Source organism: Salvelinus alpinus, chromosome 17 (assembly GCF_045679555.1).
Source record: "Salvelinus alpinus chromosome 17, SLU_Salpinus.1, whole genome shotgun sequence".
Taxonomy (NCBI): Eukaryota; Metazoa; Chordata; class Actinopteri; order Salmoniformes; family Salmonidae; genus Salvelinus; species Salvelinus alpinus.
In genome coordinates, this window is record NC_092102.1 from 608,368 (window position 1) to 631,613 (window position 23,246).

The 23,246-nt window shown below is 43.7% G+C and overlaps 2 protein-coding genes across 3 annotated transcripts; both read left to right on the plus strand.

Moving 5' to 3' along the window:
* Positions 1–584: 584 nt before the first annotated feature.
* On the plus strand, positions 585–12,615 carry LOC139541919 (transmembrane protein 204-like). Its single transcript, XM_071346816.1, has 3 exons — positions 585–2,651; positions 3,345–3,500; positions 11,289–12,615. Exons 1-3 carry the CDS (start codon positions 2,357–2,359, stop codon positions 11,531–11,533), a joined length of 696 nt encoding a protein of 231 aa, XP_071202917.1. The 5' UTR covers positions 585–2,356; the 3' UTR covers positions 11,534–12,615.
* Positions 12,616–15,771: 3,156 nt separating this feature from the next.
* Positions 15,772–19,492, plus strand: LOC139541915 (myb/SANT-like DNA-binding domain-containing protein 4). 2 transcript variants are annotated; one of them, XM_071346807.1, is made up of 11 exons: positions 15,772–16,163; positions 16,461–16,531; positions 16,619–16,795; positions 16,886–16,947; positions 17,030–17,116; positions 17,204–17,245; positions 17,314–17,487; positions 17,567–17,602; positions 17,701–18,255; positions 18,537–18,648; positions 18,743–19,492. In XM_071346807.1, exons 1-8 carry the CDS (start codon positions 16,006–16,008, stop codon positions 17,600–17,602), a joined length of 807 nt encoding a protein of 268 aa, XP_071202908.1. In that variant the 5' UTR covers positions 15,772–16,005; the 3' UTR covers positions 17,701–18,255; positions 18,537–18,648; positions 18,743–19,492. The 2 variants fall into 2 exon arrangements, with proteins under 2 accessions (XP_071202908.1, XP_071202909.1); XM_071346808.1 differs by lacking the exon at positions 17,030–17,116 and having other exon boundaries at positions 15,773–16,163.
* The last annotated feature ends 3,754 nt before the right edge of the window (positions 19,493–23,246 follow it).

The window sequence follows — 23,246 nt, forward strand, 5'->3', positions numbered from 1 at the left end:
ACACATAAACATTGATTTAAATCACAGACAGCGGTATGAATCTGTGCGTGGGAATCCAGACCCAGAGCTCAGGGCAGGAAGCCAAGCCTTGGATATATGCTCGCCACGGGGGATTAGGCATAGAAGAATGATTGCAGGGAGATCCAACTCAACTCTCTCACAAACACACATGCATGCACACACACACTTATTCTCTCTCTCGCTCTCTTTCTCATCTACGTCAACCTCAATCCCCCATTCACTCAGCCACCATTCCAGATTCCACACCCATCTGGACCCTATTTGTGTTCCCCCTCCTCCAACTTCTCTCTTTAGCTGATACAGATGTGGGTTTGTTTATTAAAGTTAGGCAACAGGAAATTCCCGGAATCTTTAGGGGCCTTGGTACTCACTGGCGGGGAAAAATGAGGCCAAGCTTGCCTTGCAGAGACCCATGCTATGTAGCACTGCACTTGCAGCCAAAAGCCTGCTCTCTATGGCCACAGCCCCTCAAATCCCCAAGGCTCTATCGTTCTCTGAATCCACGTCTCACACAGATCTTTCAGAGCCAAAAAATAACTATAGTAGGTTTGGCAACACAGAGAGAAAGACAGAGAGAGAGTAGGTAAACAGACAGAGATAGAGAGATAGAGAGGGTTTAGGATTAAAAAAGGACAGAGGAGAGGGTCCGCCTTTTGCCCCCCTCTGACCGTTTTCCTATCAGGAAACGCATCCTGTTGCTGGTCGGGCTGTGGGGGCCAGTGTGTTTGTCGCTGTCACACACACACAGGCAGAAGAAGAGCTGCAGCATCTGGAACGCCACTTAGGCTCTATGGGCTGTCCTCTCTAAGTGAGTCTCAGGAGCGCACATTCTCACACACAGAGTGAGGGAGGGAGTTGTCTGGTCAAACCTGTTGGAGCCACAGACTGATATCTCCCACCCCAAACCCTTTATTCTAATCATTTTTTGACCGCTGGGACTGAGCTGTACCAGGAGCACCGACTCTTCCCATAGACCAAGAGAGCAGGAGCACCAACTCTTCCCAGAGAGAGAGCAGGAGCACCAACTCTTCCCAGAGAGAGAGCAGGAGCACCATCTCTTCCCAGAGAGAGAGAGAGAGAGCAGGAGCACCAACTCTTCCCAGAGAGAGAAAGAGAGAGAGCAGGAGCACCAACTCTTCCCAGAGAGAGAGAGCAGGAGCACCAACTCTTCCCAGAGAGAGTGAGAGAGAAACAGGAGCACCAACTCTTCCCAGAGAGAGAGAGCAGGAGCACCAACTCTTCCCAGAGAGAGCGAGAAAGAAACAGGAGCACCAACTCTTCCCAGAACGAGAGAGAGCAGGATCACCAACTCTTCCCAGAGAGAGAGAGAGCAGGAGCATCAACTCTTCCCAGAGAGAGCGAGAGAGAAACAGGAGCACCAACTCTTCCCAGAGAGAGAGAGCAGGAGCACCAACTCTTCCCAGAGAGAGAGAGCAGGAGCACCAACTCTTCCCAGAGAGATAGAGAGCAGGAGCACCAACTCTTCCCAGAGAGAGAGAGAGAGCAGGAGCACCAACTCTTCCCAAAGAGAGAGAGAGCAGGAGCAGCAACACTTCCCAGAAAGAGAGAGTAAGAGGAGGGTCAAAAGAAGACTAAAGCTTGCGCAGTGAGAAATCGCTCTTCCAGCTGACAAAGCCCTTTCTTGGTTAAGCCTCAGTGAGCTGTCAGTGAGCCACTGGCCCTTAGCAACACGATCCAGACGATCTGCTCTGCTGCTCTACTCTGCTTCTCCACTTTCCCACTACCCCTGGTGTAGAGTCTGAAGAAAAAAACACAGAAGAACGAAGAAAGAAACTGAAGGGAAAAAGAGACAGGCGCCTACACAGAGAAGAAAATAACTTGAAACTGCAGAGAACCAACGGTGAGGAGGGCAGCCAGAAGAAATCAGAAGTGGAAAGAAAAGGGGTGATAAAAGTGGAAAAGAGACGGTTGAAGAGAGAATAGCGAGGTTCGAGACCGAGAATCAAGCTGCAGCCAGTCACCAGAGCCAGTGGAATGGACCTCGGTGTCGGTCGGATTAACCCCTGCCTGCCCACTGTGCACTCCGAGGAGGAAGGCTGAACCAACCCACCTCCACCACCAAAAACAAATGAGGATGAACGGAGATGTTCTTTAGCTGAGCTAACAACACGTTCCCTTTTTTCTTCAGCGGTGTGACTGCCTGGGGTTAGCATTAGCAGCTAGCTGACTGGCAGTGGAGGAGGAGGAGAACCGGGGTGCCCCAAGCGCCGCTGGTGTTGCTGCCCAGGAGAGGCAGGGCAGCACGGGAGAGGAAGAGGGGGACGAAGAGAGGGAGGAGGTGGGGGAGGGAGAGGTGGCGGGCGGGCAGCGGTGCATGGCCGTGCAGCGGCTGGTGGCGGTGGCGGCGATGGTGGCCCTGCTGTCCCTGGTACTCAACAACGTGGCAGCTTTCACCCCCAGCTGGGTGCTGCAGGCCCTGGAGGATGGACGCAAGCGCAACGTGGGGCTGTGGAGGATGTGCACTGTCATGACTGGAGGAGAGAGGGACCGGGATGAACCTGGGGCTGGGGGGGGCGGGAGGAGAGGTCAGGGGACTCAGATGCCGTGTGAGGGGCTGGGCTGGGGCTCGGAATACACAGGCTACCAGGAGTCCCGTAGCACCGTCAAATGTAATGTGTGTTTGTGTTTCATGAGTGTGCTTCATTCCAAAACCCATAGTTAAGAGTGCGCCTAATTGATGTGCATGTATGGGTAGGATGGATACTGTAGGCCTTTTGGGCTCCTGAGTGGCGCAGCGGTCTAAGGCACTGCATCTCAGTGTTAGAGGCGTCACTACAGACCCTGGATCGATTCCAGGCTGTGCACAATTGGCCAGGCGTCGTACAGGTTAGGGTTTGGCCGGGGTAGGCCTTCATTGTAAATAAGAATTTGTTCTTAACTGACTTGCTTAGTTAAATAAAGGTTAAATTAAATAAATAAATAGCAAAACAAGAGGCAGCATGATCCAGACCCCCAGGCCAGCTGCATAACAAGCAGCGGCAGTCCAGGGGACCTCATTCAGTGATAACAAATAGCAATAATAATAACAAACAAAAATAACTGTCAGAAATCATAGGGCATTAGTCTACAAATGCAAAAACAATGTTGATTTGCAGTGAATACATCAGTTCATTAAGCCCTTGATAAAGGCTACACACAAAGATGCATCATTGTAATGACATTGATCAGCTCAGCTCATGAGTGGTTATTTGATATGACACATTGGACTCTGATATCAACAGGTGTCATCACATGATTTTGCCCTAATGTCTCTGGTTTAGTTTGAGATAATAACTTGCCATATTCATAATTTCTCCCTCCAGTGCAGTTTGACATGATGCGAGCGTGTAACCTGATGGCCACAGTGGCGCTGACGGCCGGTCAGCTGATCTTCCTGCTGGGCCTGATGGAGCTGCCCTTTGTCACCCAGGACTCCCAGTGGTGGGAGGAGGCCATCGCCGCACTCTTCCAGTTGGCCAGTGAGTACTATACATCCACACCAATATGTTGAATACACTGCACAACATGACATATAGCCTAGCCTAAAGTCAGCAACCTCTGGTCCGCGGACCGGCACTGGTCCCTAGAATGAGGTTTACCGGTCCTTGAGATCGTTAGGTGTACCTGATTATTATAATTTTTTTCTCAAGTGATAGTTTTTCATTTCGGCAGTCCTCCAAAAAGGGAAGGAAGGGTAATAGCTTGCCAGTCATTGGCACAAAAAAATGGTTGAGAAACAGTAACACTGGCCTATACCGTGACTCTGACATGATGTGGCAGTCCCAGTAGAGTGGAAACCAGACACCTACAAGCCTGGACATAACCACTGCAGCGGGTCAAGGACAGAGTTGAATTCGATGTGAAATTTGATAAAAATATACATGCCATGGACATTTTTGTTCCATTTTTCCAAAACACTAATGAGTGTGGAGGCCAGCAGACACCTAAACATAAGTGAGAGACAACAACACTAAAAAACACCTATTACACGTGTCTGACTTTTGATTTCAACTTTGAAATGTTCAATAGAGTCACTTGAGGCTTTTCTGAGCATTCCTCAGATCTAAAAATGGTCACAGTGTGTTGCTGCAAAGAAACATAAAAGTCCCTTGTTGTTCCCCAGTAGAGCACAAAAGAGGAACCCTTGGAGCTTTGAGGATTGGCTTGAGGACAAAATACATAAATAAATCCAGAGCAACCAAACAAATCAAACTGGGGGGTGACTAGGAAACAGAAAAGGGAAAAAAAAGACTAGAATCAGCCCTTATCGTTCCAAGAAGGAATTTTCTTGGAAAGTCAATTAAAGACGATAACAACCAGGAATAGCAATGGGAAGAAAGAAAGGAGGTGGGCGGTAAGGGCAAATCAAGACCCCTCTCCTTCATCCATCCCAGGGGGTTGTGCGGCAGTGTGGGCATGGCCTTGTCCCAGTGCCCCTTTTGAGGAAGTGTGAGGTTGTCACATTTTGTTGAGTGCACAGCTTGTTGTTTAGGGATGTCAGCCCCGGGTAGTATTGTGGCACAGCAGGCGCAGCATCCAAGGGTCTGATGGCTAAATATAGCAGGCCGTCAGTCTGGGCTGGTGGGCCGGCCGGAGTTCCAGCGAGCCAGGGAGCGACTGTCGGGCGCCAGGATATCCCTGTTCAGGACGAGGAAATGCCTGCGACTACCTGTTATGCAAACCCCGAGCAGAGGAGGAAACAGGGGGAGAGCAGACACGAAATACAGTTTGACAGGGACTGACTGTGTTCTGGAAGTGAGGGTGTGTGTGTATATGTGTGTGCGCGTTCGTGTGTGTGTGTTGGGGTAGTTGGTAGATTAATGCTGTAGGGTGGGGACAGCCGCTGTCCAGATAATCTTGGCCTAGCTTTTATGCCTGTTTACAGAATGTTCAGGAACAGGGGCAAATACAGGGTCCCCTCTCGATGCTAGCTTCTTCGGCAGGCATCGCCGGGACTTTTATCTGAAGGTCTTAGATGGGACCCACCCAAATAATCACTGATTCCCTTCCAAAAGAACCCACTGAGACAAACTATTGTTTGGCATGCTATAAAGTGTCTCTCGTGGTAAAGGGATAATGCACCCCCAAAATAAAAATCATGAAACTCCTGTCATTTTGGTGAAACCCTATGTTCTATCTGTGGGTAAAATACAAATTTCCCCCATTGTAACGGGTGACGCTCTCCTCATCCTCGGAAGAGGTGAGGAGAGAAGGATCTTCAGACCAAAACGCAGGCTCAGGGAAATAAGCCATCTTTATTATAAATTACGATGGCACACGAAACGAAACAAAACACTTTCCAAACTACAAAATAACAAAACGACGTTGACGAGACCTGAACATAAACTTACATAACTAAACATAAACTTACGTACAGGTAACAGACGACATCGAAACGAACAACCGAAACAATCCCGTATGGTGTAAGACATAACACAGACACAGGAGACAATCACCCACCACGAACACTGTGACAACGCCTACCTAAATATGACTCTTAATTAGAGGAACGCCAAACACCTGCCTCTAATTAAGAGCCATACCAGGTAACCCAAAACCAACACAGAAACAGAAAACATAGAATGCCCACCCAACCTCACGTCCTGACCAACTAACACACAAAAACTAACATAAATAGGTCAGGAACGTGACACCCATGATTTAACTTCGATATGGTCCGTCTGTGAAATTAGTAAATTGTGTATCATAGCTAGAGTGCATTCGGAAAGTATTCAGACCCCTTGCCTTTTTCCACATTTTGTTACGTTACAGACTTATTTTAAAATGAATTAATTTGTTTTTCCCCCTCATCAATCTACACACGATACCCCATAATGACAAAGTCAAAACATGTTTTTAGAAATGGTTGGAAATGTATAAAAAAACAAAAAACGATTACAGCCTTGAGTCTTCTTGGGTATGACGCTACAAGCCTGGCACACGTATTTGGGGAGTTTCTCTCATTCTTCTCTGCAGATCCTCTCAAGCTGTCAGGTTGGATGGGGAGCGTCGCTGCACAGCTATTTTCAGGTCTCCCCAGAGACGTTCGATCGGGTTCAAGTCCGGGCTCTGGCTGGGCCAATCAAGGACATTCAGAGACTTGTCCCGAAGCCACTCCTGCGTTGTCTTGGCTGTGTGCTTCGGGTCATTGTCCTGTTGGAAGGTGAACATTCTGAGTGCTCTTGAGGAGGTGTTCATCAAGGATCTCTCTGTACTTTTCTCCGTTAATCTTTCCCTCGATCCTGACTAGTTTCCCAGTCCCGGCCACTGGCATTCAGGCCAATCTTGGTTTCATCAGACCAGAGAATCTTGTTTCTCATGGTCTGAGAGCCATGTGGGCTGTCATGCCTTTTTACTGAGGAGTGGCTTCTGTCTGGCCACTCAACCATAAAGGCCTGATTGGTGGAGTGCTGCAGAGGAACTCTGGAAAGCGAGTAGCAGCAGTGTAACTGGAAAGTTCTCCCACCTCCACAGAGGAACTCTGGAGCTCTATCAGAGTGACCATCAGGTTCTTGGTCACCTCCCTGACCAAGGTCCTTCTCCCCTGATTGCTCAGTTTGGGCAGGACAGCAGCTCTAAGAAGGGTCTTGGTGGTTCCAAACTTCTTCCATTTAGAAATGATGGAGCCCACTGTCTACCTGGGGACCTTCAACACATTTTTTGGGTACCCTTCTCCAGATCTGTGCCTCGACACAATCCTGTCTCGGAGCTCTACAGAAAATCCCTTCTACCTCATGGCTTGGTTTTTGCTTTGACATGCACTGTCAACTGTGGGACCTCATATAGACAGGTGTGTGTCTTTCCAAATCATGTCCAATCAATTGAATTTACCACAGGTGGACTCCAATCAAGTTGTAGAAACATCTCAAGGATGATCAATGGAAACCAGATGCACCTGAGCTCTATTTTGAGTCTAATAGCAAATGGTCTGAATACTAACGTAAAGAAGGTATGTTTTTTGTTTGTTTAATAATTTGCAAAAAAAGATATAGAAAAACCTGTTTTTGCTTTGCCATTATCGTGTATTGTGGGTAGATTAAATGAGGATTTTTTTTACCTTTTAGAATAAGGCTGTAATGTAACAAAATGTGAAAAAAGGGAAGTGGTCTGAATACTTTCCGAATGCACTGTACATGTTTCTTGTCACTGGAGATAGGGGATAACACACTATCACATTTGATAACGCTATTAAAACAATTACCTGCACTCCAAATCAGCCAATAGATGGTATAGGCATTCTTGTCTAGAACACATCCATTCGATCATATCGTTATGAAAAAGTATATACTTTGCTTAGACGTGCCCAATCTAAACAGTGTACCAAATTATTCAACCCAATTTCTCCTTCAAGTATCATCTCGCAATGCGCCCTGTGTGTCTGTGGGAAATGTTTGTTGTTGCCATAGCAACATACTCTGCACTAGTGTTTTTTTAACACCGTTAATCATAGGAATTAGGTGTTTGGGGTGGATTATCCCTTTAATACAATGGCAGATTAATTAGGTATGGATATCTATGGCGGTCGTTGGTAGCTGTTTTCAAAAACAGGCCGTCTATTAGAAACGCCCTCACACATGTTGACATTAGTAAGAATAGTGACACGACTAATGAGCCAGACAGACACATACACACCTACTTCCACCAGCTAAAAATACATGCTGCTGGAAAAATGGCATCTTCCTTTGTACTCAAATGCCACTATCTGAAGACTTCACCATATTTGATCAACAAGACTGAGCAAAACAATAGATGACTTGCGATGACCCTTGGTGAGGACTTCATAGCAGAAGAGATAACAATGGTTACTAGGTATCAGTGTTCCCAAGGCTACTCATTGCCTTATTATACACTGAGTATCCAAAACATTAAGAGCACCTGCTCTTTCCATGACATAGACTGACCAGGTGAATGCTATGATCCCTTATTGATGTCACTTGTTAAATCCACTTCAATCAGTGTAGATAAAGGGGAGAAGACAGGTTAAATAAGGATTTTTAAGCCTTGAGACAATTGAGACATGGATTGTGTATGTGTGCCATTCAGAGGGTGAATGGGCAAGGCAACAGATTTAAGTGCCTTTGAACGGGGTATGGTAGTAGATGCCAGGCGCACCGGTTTGTGTCAAGAACTGCAACGCTTCATGCTCAACAGTTTTCCGTGTGTATAAAGAATCGTCCACCAACCAAAGGTGGGAGGCATTGGAGTCAACATGGGCCAGCATCCCTGTGGAACACTTTCGACCCCTTGTTGAGTCCATGCCCCGACGAATTGAGGCTGTTCTGATGACAAAGGTGGGGGGGATCCTGGATGCTGATTGGTTGATAAACGTTAGTTATTTTCAAGAATCCTGGGGTAATGCCTGATAACTTTACATTTGAATAATCAATGCACATACACTGTCCCGCAGCCCAGCCAGGCAATTCATGAACGTAATCTCCACTGGAAGAAAATCGAGACATTATTTACAATATGTTTAAAACCAGCAAGCTCAGTGATTTCCCAGCATTCCCAATGCCTTTACTTAATCTAGGCTCAAGTGTAAAAGGCCTTCATTTCCTGAGTTCGGTTCAGTTTAGTATACCTCCACCACTCAGCAATTCATCCCTCGTTCCTCTCCTCCCCCACTGAGAATTGGCCTGTCTCTCTCTCTGCTGTGAATGGGAGTTATTTTTACCAGCAGCCAGTCTTTCTCGGGAAAGAATGCTCTGTTTGCGTTTTCAGATGAGCCAAAAACCTCAGCTATCACATGCAGACAGTGGGATAACAATATCCAATTCCATTCAGTGATATCTCAACACTGCTATCGGCAGAAGGTCTGAGCCTTGGCTGAGTATAACACCGGCCCGTTTTCACCCCTTGAGACTGATATGCTCAGGAATGTGTGACGGAATGGAGAGAGTCAAGATCAGAGGGTCAAAGGTGAAGGGTTAGAGATTCATGTGCGTTTAAGATTCAGGTTTAAACTCTGTTGCACTTAAGCCGGGGGGGTTACAGCTGGCACCATGCCCAAACTGTGGCCTTGGCAGTTGTGTCTCCCCTACACAACGGGGCATTGGCACAACTAAAACAAAATATACCAGGGGAAAATGTGCTTCTTTCTGGAGGGATAGAAAAGCAAGTCAAAAGCGATAGGCGGTGTCAAAGGAAAGCCCCAAAAATGGTCAAAGACTCCAGTCACCCAAGTCATAGACGGTTTTCTCTGCTACCGCACGGCAAGAGGCACTGGAGCACCAAGTTTAGGACCAAAAGGCTCCTTAACAGCTTCTACCCACAAGCTACAAGACTGCTGAACAATTAATCAAATGGCCACCGGATTATTTACATTGACATCCCCCCCATTTGTTTTTTTTACACTGCTGCTACTCGCTGTTTATTATCTATGCACAGTCACTTCACCCCTACCTCCATGTACAAATTACCTCAACAAACCTGTAACGGTACCCCCTGTATATAGCCTCGTTATGGTTATTTTATTGTGTTACTTTTGAATATTTTTTACTTTGTGTATTTGGTAAATATTTTCTTAACTCTTTCTTGAACTGCACTGTTGGTTAAGGGCCTGTAAGTAAGCATTTCACGGTATGGTCTACACATGTATTCGGCGCAGATGACAAATAAAGTTTGATTAGATTTTGATTTGATATCAATTGGAGATCAATTGTAAGTAATCAGTAAGGTAGTGAATTTCCAGGACATTGACTAAGTATGATAAGATAATAAGTGGTTCAGTCAATCAGGGCTCTATTGTGCGACCATTTTACTTGCACTTGTGGCTACATATTTTGCTGTGCGACCTGGAATTAGAAATTAGGAGCACCAGTGCGCCTAGAAAAATTCAAGATTCTAGCTTTATTACATCAAATATTTTTCCTTGTGCTCAAATATTTCTGGGTGCGGCAAAATGGTTCAACTTAGGCGCACACGGTACTCCTTCTAAAAAAAGTTCAAGGTAGTGCCCTGTCAGTGTCTTTCGGACTGCCTGATAGATATTGTCAAACGTCCCAATAGAGGGGGGGAGGGGGGGAAGGAAGGAAGGATGGAAAGAGGAAGAAGAGGAAGGAAGCCAGAGAGATTAGACTGTGCCAACAAAAAAAAGCGGTTCACACAGCCCACCCAGCCTGGAGCCCCAGCACTGGGGAGGTGAGGGGCTTTATGGTTTCTTAGAAAAGGAGTCAGGGAGACACACACAGACGGACAAACACTTGCACTCAAATGCAGACACACCTTCACATAAGACACATACACACACTCATAAGTCACACAGGCGTATATACAATTACCTACTGACATCCTCTCATAAACAAAGACCGGCTTACGAATCGGAATGACCCATAGAGAGAGAGAGCAACATTTCAACGCTAGTCCAGCACTGGCACTGGCGTTCTGACCTGCCACAGGAAACTGACTGATTCAAATCCTAATGGGCCATCATCCCATTTTCCAGCAATTATTTTTGGTGCCTTTATTTATACCAACTCTTGATTGGACATGCTCCCAGATGAGTGTTATTGATGAACTATTGACTGGCTCCTGGCATTACTTAAATCCATGAAATGCACTTCCTCTTTGAGATCTAGGTTAGTGGTCAATCCATTGTGGCTGATGGTTCATTTCAGTTACAAATGTTGTCATACTTTGTGGGAGAACAGGGTTGGTTGGGAGGAGAGGGTTAAATTCCCCCCCGGGGTTATTTCACCAATTCATATCCAAACCTTAACAGTGTGATGGTGACCAAAAAAAGGCAAAAACAGAGAGCTAAAGTTTCTTGATGAACACTGAAATAGTTGACTCTTGTTGAGAATAGTATTCTCTCTTTTGTGATCTTCCTAACCTGGATCATAGTGGCGTAGGCTACAACAATGTGTTTTAAGATTAAATCAATAAGGAATTAGAATGTCCTTAAAACTTATTTGCATAGCTTTTGTGAGAAGTATGACATTTCCTTGTGTTTCCTTTGATGCTGAAATCTCAGAAGCCCTCCCAGAGAAAAAACCCCATAGATTGTTATTGCTCTTTTAAGTTGTGATGAAATTACTGATATACTGTCAATGCTGACTAGAATGAATCGTGAAGATTTTAGAAGAGTTAGCAACAGTGAGATTAGATTTTCCATCCCCTCTCCATTAACGTCACTGTTAAAGAAATTCAATTAATAAATTGTTTCAGATGAAGACCAAAATACACATAGGCACTTGAGGAGCTACAGTATTTGTTTTAAATGACTCAGGTCTCATTGAATTAACCCTTCCCTGTCTCTCCCTCCCCAGGTTTTGTGCTGGTAATCGGTTTGGTGACGTTCTACCGGATCGGCCCGTACACGCACCTGTCCTACTCGTGCTACGTGGACATCGCCGCCTGCCTATTGGCCACTCTGGCCGCCGCCATGCTCATCTGGAACATCCTGCATCGCCGCGACGACTGCCTCACGCCCCGTGTCATTGTTATCAGCCGCTCGCTGGCGTCGAACTTCCACCCACGCCTCGACAACGACTATGTGGAGTCGCCCTGCTGAGCACCCCTGAGCCCTGACCTCCATTCGTCAATAAGGACTACCTAACATGCTGAAGAACAGACAATGTTCTGACTGTCTCCTCATATTCTTATCCGACCAGGTGCCTCAATGAATGACTCTATAGAAGACACTTGTTTTGACGTGACTCTACCGGTGCTGGACAAACATACTTAAACGGTCGTACAGTTTTACATCTTCTCACGTGATGGCTATCATCTACACTGACTCATGGACTCAAATGCTGCCCTGGACTGAGTAATGCTCCTTGCTGCAAGGATAGTTTCTCCATAAAACCTCCATCTAAAATTCTGAATGAAAAGTCAGTGTTAAAAACCATAAGCTGTAGTGAATGTATCATTTTAGTAGACATGCTGTAAGCCAATTACTCAAAGGTGTGCTTGAAGGTTTGTTTGACCTGGAATTTGTAGAGAGAGAATTTGTATTTCCTCGGCAACACCCCCTGAAAACACCCTGGAAGAGATCAAGCTGGGTCTTGACATGTTTTGTTCTATGTGTACTTATGTAATAACATATATTTCCTGCATATTGTTTATCTTATTCTTAATATTAAAAGTGATTTAGGTTACAACTCTCTAGTTAGCATCGACTTGAAAATGAGTTAACCCCATCCAATACATTCAAAGTATACTTAAAAACTGTCGATTAGGTACCATCTTTCTACCTTCATCTTGAGAACACAGTGTTGTCAAGTGAAGTGTACGCACATTAATTCATTCTATCCAAACCACCAAAGGGTGTTTAATGGCAATTTGACAACACATTTTGCTCAGATCCTCAGACCTCAGGACATTCATTCATATTATGTACAGTCATTGATGATTTCAGATTGGCCCAACAGACACAGTAAATACCATAAACATTTGAGCTCATTTGGTAAGGACACTTTCCTTTTGATAATCTGCTCACTTGTGGTACATGTACTTAAATTAGTGGTATACAGTTGTATTAAAATAATGATCTTATATCATATTGCTGCAAAGAAATCAGCCGTTTGTGGAGTAGTCACTTTCAAACCAAACAGTGAGTATGCATGAAAATAATAATAAATAAGACAAATGCAATAATGTCTAGTGTTGTCTTTTTAAATTACTGTTCTATTGTGTAGGATGTCCATGATTCTTATAAATTCTGGTATTTGTGGCAAGACAAAATATTGGCAACACAAAGCAAAAAACCCATGCAAAACTTCACAAACCATAATTTAGAGTAGATTTAGAGTATACAATTTAGAGTGAAGTTTCATTGTAGTTGGTGTTAGATTGGCTTTGATGTGACGGAAGGAAAGACATGAATTGCAGTGTAAGTCATCAGCTGACCCTAACTTAAGTCTCCTAACCCCAGCTTTTTATCAAAATTCCATTTTGCTTAGTGTTGCCAACTATCCATGACGATAGATCATTTTGGTCAAGGAATCCAATTCGGAGTAGTTTTGGTTCAATTGGTTAGTTTTGGTTCAAACACTTGCTGCCCACCCCCTGGCTTCACTGCCCTGGATTTGGTCACTATGGCTGCCCTTGCCATAGTTATACCCTGCATGACTCGCATACGACCAACAGCATTTGCTACCCCAGAGGGTTCTTCTAGGGCTGGCCCTGGAATGGATGACCGCTTTGTCATGATTCTGTACATGCACCTGAGGATCTGCACCCAGGTAAGAAGACATGATACCTAAGACTGAAGTTTGATTCTGATGCATTGTCTTAATTTAATAATATAACTACTGCAATACGTCTCTCACATCTCACTGGAGGGGAAGAACTGACAACCTGCCCAAGCTGGAAAACGTTTTCCTGGCTAAGGAGGAAAGACTGGACCAATGCACTGGCTTACTAACAAACATCATTGATAAGGCAGAGGAGCTGCGGCCCAAGGGGGACGAGGTGTTTGACCGAGCCCAGAAGCTGCAGGCCACCTGGAGAGTCTGTGCTGGAAGGTGGAGCACACAGAGGAGGTGGAGGAAGAGGCACACAGGGGCTCGTCCAGTGGTACCACGAGCAGTATGGCAGCCTGGAGGATGAGGAGGTGCAGGTGCTTGGAGGAGATGAAGGAGCAGAAGGAGGTGGTCTTGGAAGAGGCGACCAAAGAGGAGAAGGATGACTGAGTAGGTGAAGCAGAGAAGAGCATAGAAGAGACGGGGAAGTGCCCCAATATTCCTTTGCCATTGATTGTTTTCAATAAATAAATATTTAGTGTAACTAAAAGTATACAGGCCGCCTGTCATTTTTCGTGGTGGTTTTCTTCAAACATATACTTTTTATTAAATTCTATGAGGGAGGGTAATGGTTAGAAAATACTTAAAGTTACTGGATTATCTTAAGAAACTGTGGCAAGAGTCTAAAAACTCAAATGCATTAGGGCTTACGGATGAAAGATGAACACAATACATTACATATTGTGTGACCTATTAAATAGTGTTAGACTAGTGTACATTTTTTCTCATAAAGTTATAGCTTTGCCTAAGAGATACAGTACAAAACTTGTGACTTCACTACAACAATCACTGTACTGGTGACCATTGCCATAATCAGTCTAGCTGTACTTCTGGAGACTTCTTTAAGTGTTTTTTCTGACTCTGTAATGGGAAAAATGCATTACCCCTGTAAATAGATGGACGATGGCAATGGAAATTTAGTAAATGAAAGCTTGTAGCGATAACCCTGTAGCGTATCACATGGAGTCAAGGACAACATGAATGACAGGAAATAGCACTAAAGTTCTGGACTGAGGAGAGACATTCCACACTGTAGCTGACATACTGTATCAGACATACTGCGGCAGTATGACATACTACTTCAGTATGTCTCAGAGAGAGAGGCAGTCTTCAAGGGGGTCTTCAACCTTTTCTTGTCCAGGGACCACTGCCCAGACAAACCCAGCGACCCAGGGACCCCCATCATACACTGAGTGTACATAACATTAGGAACACCTGCTCTTTCCATGACAGACTGACCAGGTAAATCCAGGTGAATGCTATAATCCCTTATTGATGGTAGTAGGTGCCAGGCACACCGGTTTGAGAGTGTCAAGAACTGCAACACTGCTGGGTTTTTCACGCTCAACAGTTTCTCGTGTGTATAAAGAATGGTCCACAACCCAAAAGACATCAAGACAACTTGACACAACTGTGGGAAGCATTGGAGTCAACATGGGCCAGCATTCCCGTGGAACACGTTCAACACCTTGTAGGATCCATTCCCCGACGAATTGAGGCTGTTCTGAGGGTCAAGAGGTGCAACTCAATATTTGGAAGGTGATCCTAATGTTTTTTACACTCAGTGCACGTTAATAAAACATACATTTTTTCACATGCCTTGTCTTATCATCAGGTGAATGGCAAGAAGAAGTAATCAACATTTGAAAATGAATAGATATGGTCGATAGTTTATTATACTTTTTACCTCCCCACATTATAATTAAGAGAGTAAACTCTAACATAGCCTATTCGATAGAAAGGTAACTCCAAACACCTTTTCGATAATAGCAGCCGTTTATTTGGTTAAACAAAGGCTAGCCAGGTATTGGTAAAAATGTTTTATGTATTACGTCAAGAAAGCTTACCAGCAGCCAGCGGCACTCAAGGGTGCTTTTTCAAAGCCTATGGCCGCGTTCCTCTGCCCAAGCGTTGCTGGCGCATGTCAAATCTTGATATTTTAGCTAATCACATCATGTTATAGCAATCTGATGCCTGACGGCACAGTTGATTATGTGGCACGAAACCAATGGTTGATGCATGCAACGTCTGAGAATGGGAATGCGACCACTGTCAGATACACTAGTAAGTAAATAGCTTCAATGAGTAAACTTAGATAAAAAATAAAAAAACTGATAAAAAAACAACCTATGGAACAGTGGGGTGTAACGGTTTTCTTCCTGTGGTGAAGGTGAGGACCAAAATGCAGCGCGGCTAGTGTTCAACATATTTAGTAAACAAAGAGACGAATACGTGAACACTATACAAAATACAAAATAACAAATGTGAAAACCGAGACAGACCTATCTGGTGCAGAACACAAACACAGAGACAGGAAACAATCACCCACAAAATCCCAACACAAAACAAGCCTCCTATATATGATTCTAAATCACGGACAACAATTGACAGCTGCCTCTGATTGAGAACCATATTAGGCTGGACACAGAAACAGACAAACTAGACACACAACATAGAATTCCCACCCAGCTCACGTCCTGACCAACACTAAACAAGCAAAACACATAAGAACTCTGGGGCCTGTTGCACAAAAGTAGAATTAAGACATCCGGGATAAATGACTCAGCTGAGCTCAATGAAGCCAAAACATGTGCGTCCAGGCTTAATTGGTTGCACAAAGACCAAGCCAGGATGAGCAGACACGGATTCATTAAGCCAGGTGAAACCAATCCTGGATAGGTGCGCGCTCACGGCTCACTCAAATAGACCCCGCCACAGATCACAGATTAACTGATTTACCATGGCAACTAGAGCCGCGTACTTTTCCCCGTCGGAAGCACAAATCCTCATGGAGGCATACGAGGAGGTAAAAGATATAATTAAGAAGAAAGGCAACACCGCCACAGTGATAAAGCAAAGAGAAAAAGCGTGGCAAAGTATTGCAGACCGCCTGAATGCGTAAGTAGTGCACAATTACACACTCACCGCTCCGCTGAAACATCACAATTACAATTCAAATATTTAATTCACATCTCCAAAAATGCAGTTGTACTGTAATTATGAAACGGTTAAATTTTTAATTGAAATGCACTGCAGATATGAGTGAAATTGTGTAAAGTAACTCCATCACACTGTATAAAGCTATGATACATTTTTTGATATTTTTACTGAAAACAAGACAAAAATACCAAGTAATTTTTTGCAGTGTGACTCCATTAAATGTGTGTGTGTGTGTGTGTGTGTGTGTGTGTGTAGATTAAACATGAACGGGCCAAAACGGACATGGCAGCAGGTCAAAATCAAATACAAGAACATTCTGCAGAATGGTATGGTCCCTGACTAATATTTAACAAAGCACAAGCATATATTGTACCCAGAAGGTGCCTGCTCACACATTGTCTGTACTGTTTTAGCAGTGAAAAAGAATACCCACAGACAAGGCACGGGTGGTGGGTCACCAAAGGCTGACCTTACCCCAGCAGAGGACATGGCCTTGGAGCTAAATAAAGGCAGGCCCGTCTTAGAGGGGATCCCTGGGGGGAAAGAGACGAGCATAGGTTCCTCCCAAGATGCCACCCGCTTCATTCAAGGTATGTCCTTCCATCTCTACATGGGATACAACCACATTCATATTGAATCAATTTGGACTGTCTGACTTTGGTTTACCTATTGCCTTGCAGTGTCTGGCAGCACTGTGTTCCTGTTAGAGCCACCAGCACAAGCACCAGACGATGCTGATCCAGTGAGTACTCCATCAAAGGCATACTGTAGGCCTGGCATGTCTTGTCTACTAGCTTCAATATGAATCCGATTAAATGTGATAGGGTGAAGGCCCCAGTGCAGCAGCAACAGCACATGATGGAGACGATGATGAGGAGGAGACCATCTCTCTGGATTCCAGAAGGCATGAGGTATCATGTTAAGACTGTGAAAGTACTATTTACTCTACAATGGTGAGGAGTCCTCATCAAAATCAAAAAATCTAATTTCTTTTACAGGACCCAGATGCTATACAGTGGGAAAACCAGCCTGGCAACATAGTGCGTATTAATAAAAGGACACCACATCCTGCCAAATTCCAGCTGCGCTAATTGTATTGTGTTCACAGAGCTCACAAGCTATCAGAAAGTTGTATGGCAACCACCTCCGGCGCCAAATAGAACTGGCAGACATAGACATTCAGTACAAGAAGAAAAAGATGGAAAATCTTGCACTGGAGTCCGAAATAAAAAAGAGGACAATTAGGAAACTGGACCTTGAAATACAAAAACTTGAGAGGGAGGTGAGATATGCCTTCAATGTACACTGTATGCTAACTGTAACACAAATGTATTAATCATTATTTTTCTTTCCTCCCCCAGCTCCAAGAAGATGACACAGCTCAAAATAAAAATTAGGTATATTCTCGTAAAGTCAAGTGAGCCATGACATATGAGCTCTTATTGTGAGCACACAGGACGGTGGCATCTTTCTAAGTTTTTTTTTATTTTCCCAGCAATCAGTACAACCAAGTCATCGTTATAAGGCATCGCCCTCTTTTGCCCACCCCCCCAGCACCAGGTGTGGCCACTAGCCTATATGAAGGCCCAAAATTGTGTGTTCCTTTCTGCTCTGACAATGGCATGCCCATTCGTGCGAGATGTGGTGGATGAAGAAGCACTTGTGCTGAGGAGAGCCTTCAGGCGAGAAAGGGTCTTCAGGGACCGGTTGGACCCACTGGCCTTCCCTGATGACCATCTATATGAAAGATACAGGTTTTCTGCAGATGGCATCAGGTATCTATGCAGACTACTGGGTCCCAGGATTAAGCACCGCACTGCACGGAGCCATGCACTGAGTGTGGAGCAAATGGTTTGTGTGGCCTTGCGCTTTTTTGCTAGTGGAGCCTTCCTGTACTCAGTGGGGGATGCAGAACAGCTGAACAAGGCCACAATTTGCCGCACAATAAGGAGTGTGTGTCTGGCTATCAAAGCATTAGCAGATGTCTTCATCTCCTTCCCTGGCCACAGAAGACTCTGTGACATCAAAGAGGAGTTCTATAGGATTGCAGGTAAGAGGATCTACAAATTACAGGACAACTGTTAACACATAGTAGGATACTCATTACTTTGTGTGACAGGTTTCCCCAATGTCATTGGTGCAGTGGACTGCACACACATAAGGATAAAAGCCCCCTCAGGTGCCCATGAGGCCGATTTTGTGAATAGGAAATCCTTTTACAGCATTAATGTTCAGGTGAACATAACTTTTTGATATTGTCCATTGACGAACACTCTGCATTGCCAGTGATGTGCATTGATTGGTGTAATATTCCTCATCTTATGATTTCAGATGGTCTGCAATGCTGACTGTGTGATCAGCAATGTTGTGGCAAAATGGCCTGGCTCAGTCCATGACTCCAGAATCTTTCGGGCCTCTGAAATCTATCAGTGCCTATCACAAGGTAAGCCACACAACCCCTATTTATAACCATCATGGCTGTGTCAAGAATATCACTGTGTTTATGAGGTAGTAATGATGAGATTTTGTGTTGACAGGTGAATTCTCTGGTGTGTTGCTGGGAGACAGGGGGTATGGCTGCCAGCCTTTTCTCCTGACACCTTTCACAGACCCCCAGGAAGCACAGCAGGCCTACAACCATGCCCATGCCAGGACCAGGGCCAGAGTTGAAATGACCTTTGGCCTCCTGAAGGCACGCTTTCACTGCCTTCACAAATTAAGGGTCAGCCCTGTTAGGGCATGTGATATTACTGTGGCTTGTGCTGTCCTCCACAATGTGGCCTGCCTGAGGAAGGAGAGGGCCCCCAGAGTGCCACCAGCCATGGACTGGGACAATCCGGCAATCTTCCCTGATGACGACAGTGGTCGGCTGCTGAGGGACCAATATGTGTTGAATTATTTTAGTTAGTATGTGTGCTTTCAATTTTGGTTAAATATGTCCTGCGGTGGCAGAGGAATTTGGGTTTTTTTGGGTTCGTTTTTTGACGAATTTGGCCTCTTATGATGTTTGTGCGGTATACTGTGTGTAATACAAGGCTGCAGGGAGGCTACTGCATCCATTCATTTGTCTGTTCAGTTGATGTGTATGGATTTGTCCTGCATTTATTTTAGTGTGCAGACATGCAGGGTGTGTTATATACAGACCTTTGAATGTGTATGTATCATTTTGTATAATATGCTTGGATTCTGTGCTTTCCATCTTGTAGAGTCACTGTGACTTCAGTTTCGAAAGGAGCTGATGGTTTACCTGCTTTGTTTTGTCCTTATTCAATAAAGGAACATAATGTTACACATTGTGTTTTTATATTCATATGGAATGTGTATTTGTTTATATGACAGAGTACTAGGGCCACACTGAAGAAAAAGGATAAAGTCATAAATTTATGAGGCTGGTTCTTTCTGCAGAAAAGCTACATATTGTTTTTACAGTTTTGATACTTATGACAATGTGATACTTAATATTCTGGCACATCAGCATGTCTTTGTTTATGAAACCATACTGAAGTACAATTTCACGAAATGCCCCACATCTGTCATTTTAACAACTGTCCTCCTTTAAAACAACTGGTTACAATATTATGACTTGTGTTTTTTTCCCCTCTGTGGCCCTAATATTCTATCATTTTATATATAGCCTTATAGTCTATGGGAAACTGTAAATTATCTAATGATAGCAACATCATCTAAAAATCATTTTTTATCCAAAATCATTGAAATTAATGATCACAAACGTTTAAATAATAACAGTGGGTCTAGTTATATGTGATAACAATGTATAGTGAGCAGTGAAATAACTATTGGTTTCCATTTGTGGTGACTGCTGACTGACATTAGGGATGAGAATAAATAGATCCTGGAATTTAGCCTGGTCTGGAGCAGGCTAGCTCCACAGAATAAATCTCCATGGTAATTTATACCATAACATATCCTCCTGCCCCCTATCCATCTTTAGTGCAACCGGATTACGGATCAATTGAGCCAGGATCACCAAGATATCCTGGCTTAATCCCTTATCCTAGTTTTGTGCAACAGGCCCCTGGTCAGGACGTTACATGGGGACTGTGAAGCAACACAAACATAGACACAGGCACAGACACATGCACACACACACACACACGATAACATACGCACTATACACGTACACATGGATTCTGTATATATGTGGTAGTGGTGGAGTGGGGTCCTGAGGGCACACAGTCTGTGAATGTATTGTAATGTTTTTAATATTGTATAAACTGCCTTAATTTCGCTGGACACCAGGAAGAGTAGCTGCGGCCTTGTTAGCAGCTAATGGGGATCACTAATAAATGCAAATACAAATTAGTGTCATTTGCTCAATATTAGGAGTTGTGAAATAAAGTTGACATCATTACAAAGATGTTCTCCTATTTTCTACTGTAGGTATGTCATTCAAAATGTGTCTATTATGTTGTTGCTAGCGATATTCATAAAAACGTTGAAATTAAAAATATATTTTTCCATTTATTTTATTTTCGTATTATTATATTTTCATGGCCCCCCTGCAGTACGTCCGCAGACCCCCGCTTGAAAACCCCTGAGTTATATGAGTTTAGACTATGAATGACCGACCTATTAAGTTGAGGTATAGCTAATCTTATTAGGTATGCAAATGTTGGTCAACTAACCAACCTGCTTTAACTGGTTAACAAACGGTTAAATTCGTTCCAAACAGTAAAATTATGTGACCAACAGAAAATACTTACTGTGCATGGAACGAGCGGACATTTTTCATTAACCTTTTGTCAATAGGGGGAGCTGTTAGCATAATTTTTTTTTTTTACATTTCCAAATTAAACTGCCTCGTACTCAATTCTTGCTCGTACAATATGCATATTATTATTACTATTGGATAGAAAACAATCTCTAGTTTCTAAAACCGTTTGAATTATGTCTGTGGGTGAACCAGAACTCTTTCTACAGCTAAAATCATGACAGGACATGCGAAGCTCTGAAAAATAGTCTCTGATCTCGGATCAGTTTTAAGCTCTGTGTATGCCCTATGGATCGAAATGAACTGCACCCGCCTTCCCCTGGATGTCAGTAACCAATGAGAAGTGGAATGGCGTCTCTACGTGTTTCTCAGAGTTTATAAAACGCAATGGAGTGAGATGTCCCTTCTTTTGGACGCTCGCCAGGACGCAAGTGAGGACATCAGAATGGCATGCTCAAAAGCTCTCGTTATTGATTAAAGATATATCCGTCTGTGATTTAATTCGATATAGGTGTTAGAAACATCATAACGAAGTTATTTGAAACCGATTTATATCAGTTTATGCGAGTATATTGCTAATTTTCGGAATTTCCTTAGTATTGCGTTTGAGGATTTGGACATGTGTGTGCCGTGTAGCTATCGTTAGCTGCTAGTTCCGAAGTTGAAGAGGTCGTTTTACAACAAAGCAACAATTCTAGTAGAAAGAGGAGGAAGGGAAGCGCTACTAAGGTACACTATAGTATATTTTGGTAGATAGAAGGTGCTCTTTGGTAAAAGGTGTAAATTGGTCATCAAAAAGAAAGGAGGACCAAGGCACTCTTCATATAATTAATTAAAATGCCTTTATTAGTATGGCATGTTCAATAGAAACAAAGTTGTTTAAAAACCGACGCGTTTCGGCTGCATGGCCTTCGTCAGGGAGTACAGAAAAAGGAGAATACAATGTCCTCTTTTGAAAGGCTTTTCCAATTAGCCCTAATTAGAAGAGGGAGTGGTTACCAAATTGGACACACCTAGTAAGCAATAATATACACATGAAAAGGTGAAATACTGTAGCTATGTTATCATGAGCATACAACTCCAAGCTAGAAGCATCAGAACACCCAGAGAGGCAGTTCCAACCCTAACCATGACTGGGAGAAGTGTCCAGAACAAGAAAGCAATATATTCCACAGTACTCCAGACCACAGCAAAACATGAACAACAGTCCAAACATAGCTAGAGGGCAATTGAGCAAAATGTCCACTAGATGACAGCAAATGGATCCATCACGACCCTACAGGAAGGGTGAGAAATCCATATCTTCATTTAAACCAGGGTACTTAGTGGCCTGAAGACTACCCCATGGCAAGGCACTACAAGTCCTTACACCATGGTAACCCTGCCTCCCTACAAGCTATGGGTATTGATCATGTTCCGGCCTCTATTAGAAAAGGGGACCGTCTTAAACAGTTAAACCAAAGGGAAAGTTTTTGGATTTACAAACTACAGGCCACTAAGTACCCTGGTTTAAATGAAGATATGGATTTCTCACCCTTCCTGTAGGGTCGTGATGGATCACTGTGGAATATATTGCTTTCTTGTTCTGGACACTTCTCCCAGTCATGGTTAGGGTTGGAACTGCCTCTCTGGGTGTTCTGATGCTTCTAGCTTGGAGTTGTATGCTCATGATAACATAGCTACAGTATTTCACCTTTTCATATGTATATTATTGCTTACTAGGTGTGTCCAATTTGGTAACCACTCCCTCTTCTAATTAGGGCTAATTGGAAAAGCCTTTCAAAAGAGGACATTGTATTCTCCTTTTTCTGTACTCCCTGACGAAGGCCATGCAGCCGAAACGCGTCGGTTTTTAAACAACTTTGTTTCTATTGAACATGCCATACTAATAAAGGCATTTTAATTAATTATATGAAGAGTGCCTTGGTCCTCCTTTCTTTTTGAAAAGCAACAATTCTTTTGGACAAAGGACACATTGCCCAAGATACTGATGGAAGCTCGTCCAAAAGTAAGAGTTATTTATGATTTTATTCCGTATTTATGTGGAAAAATGTAAACGCAGTTGTCGGCCATTTTTTGCGGCACTAGTCTGGCTGTAACTCACAATGTATGTCTAGTAACGTTAATTTTAAAAATCTAAATCAGCGGTTGCATTAATAACCAATGCATCTTTCATTAGCTGTCCAACCTGTATTTTTTTAGTCAATCTAATCGATAAATAATCGTAAACATAGGTGCCTTTCCAAGATGGCGCCGGCCAGAATGCATGCCATGTTTTGACAGATTACATTGCATAACCACGATTTGTG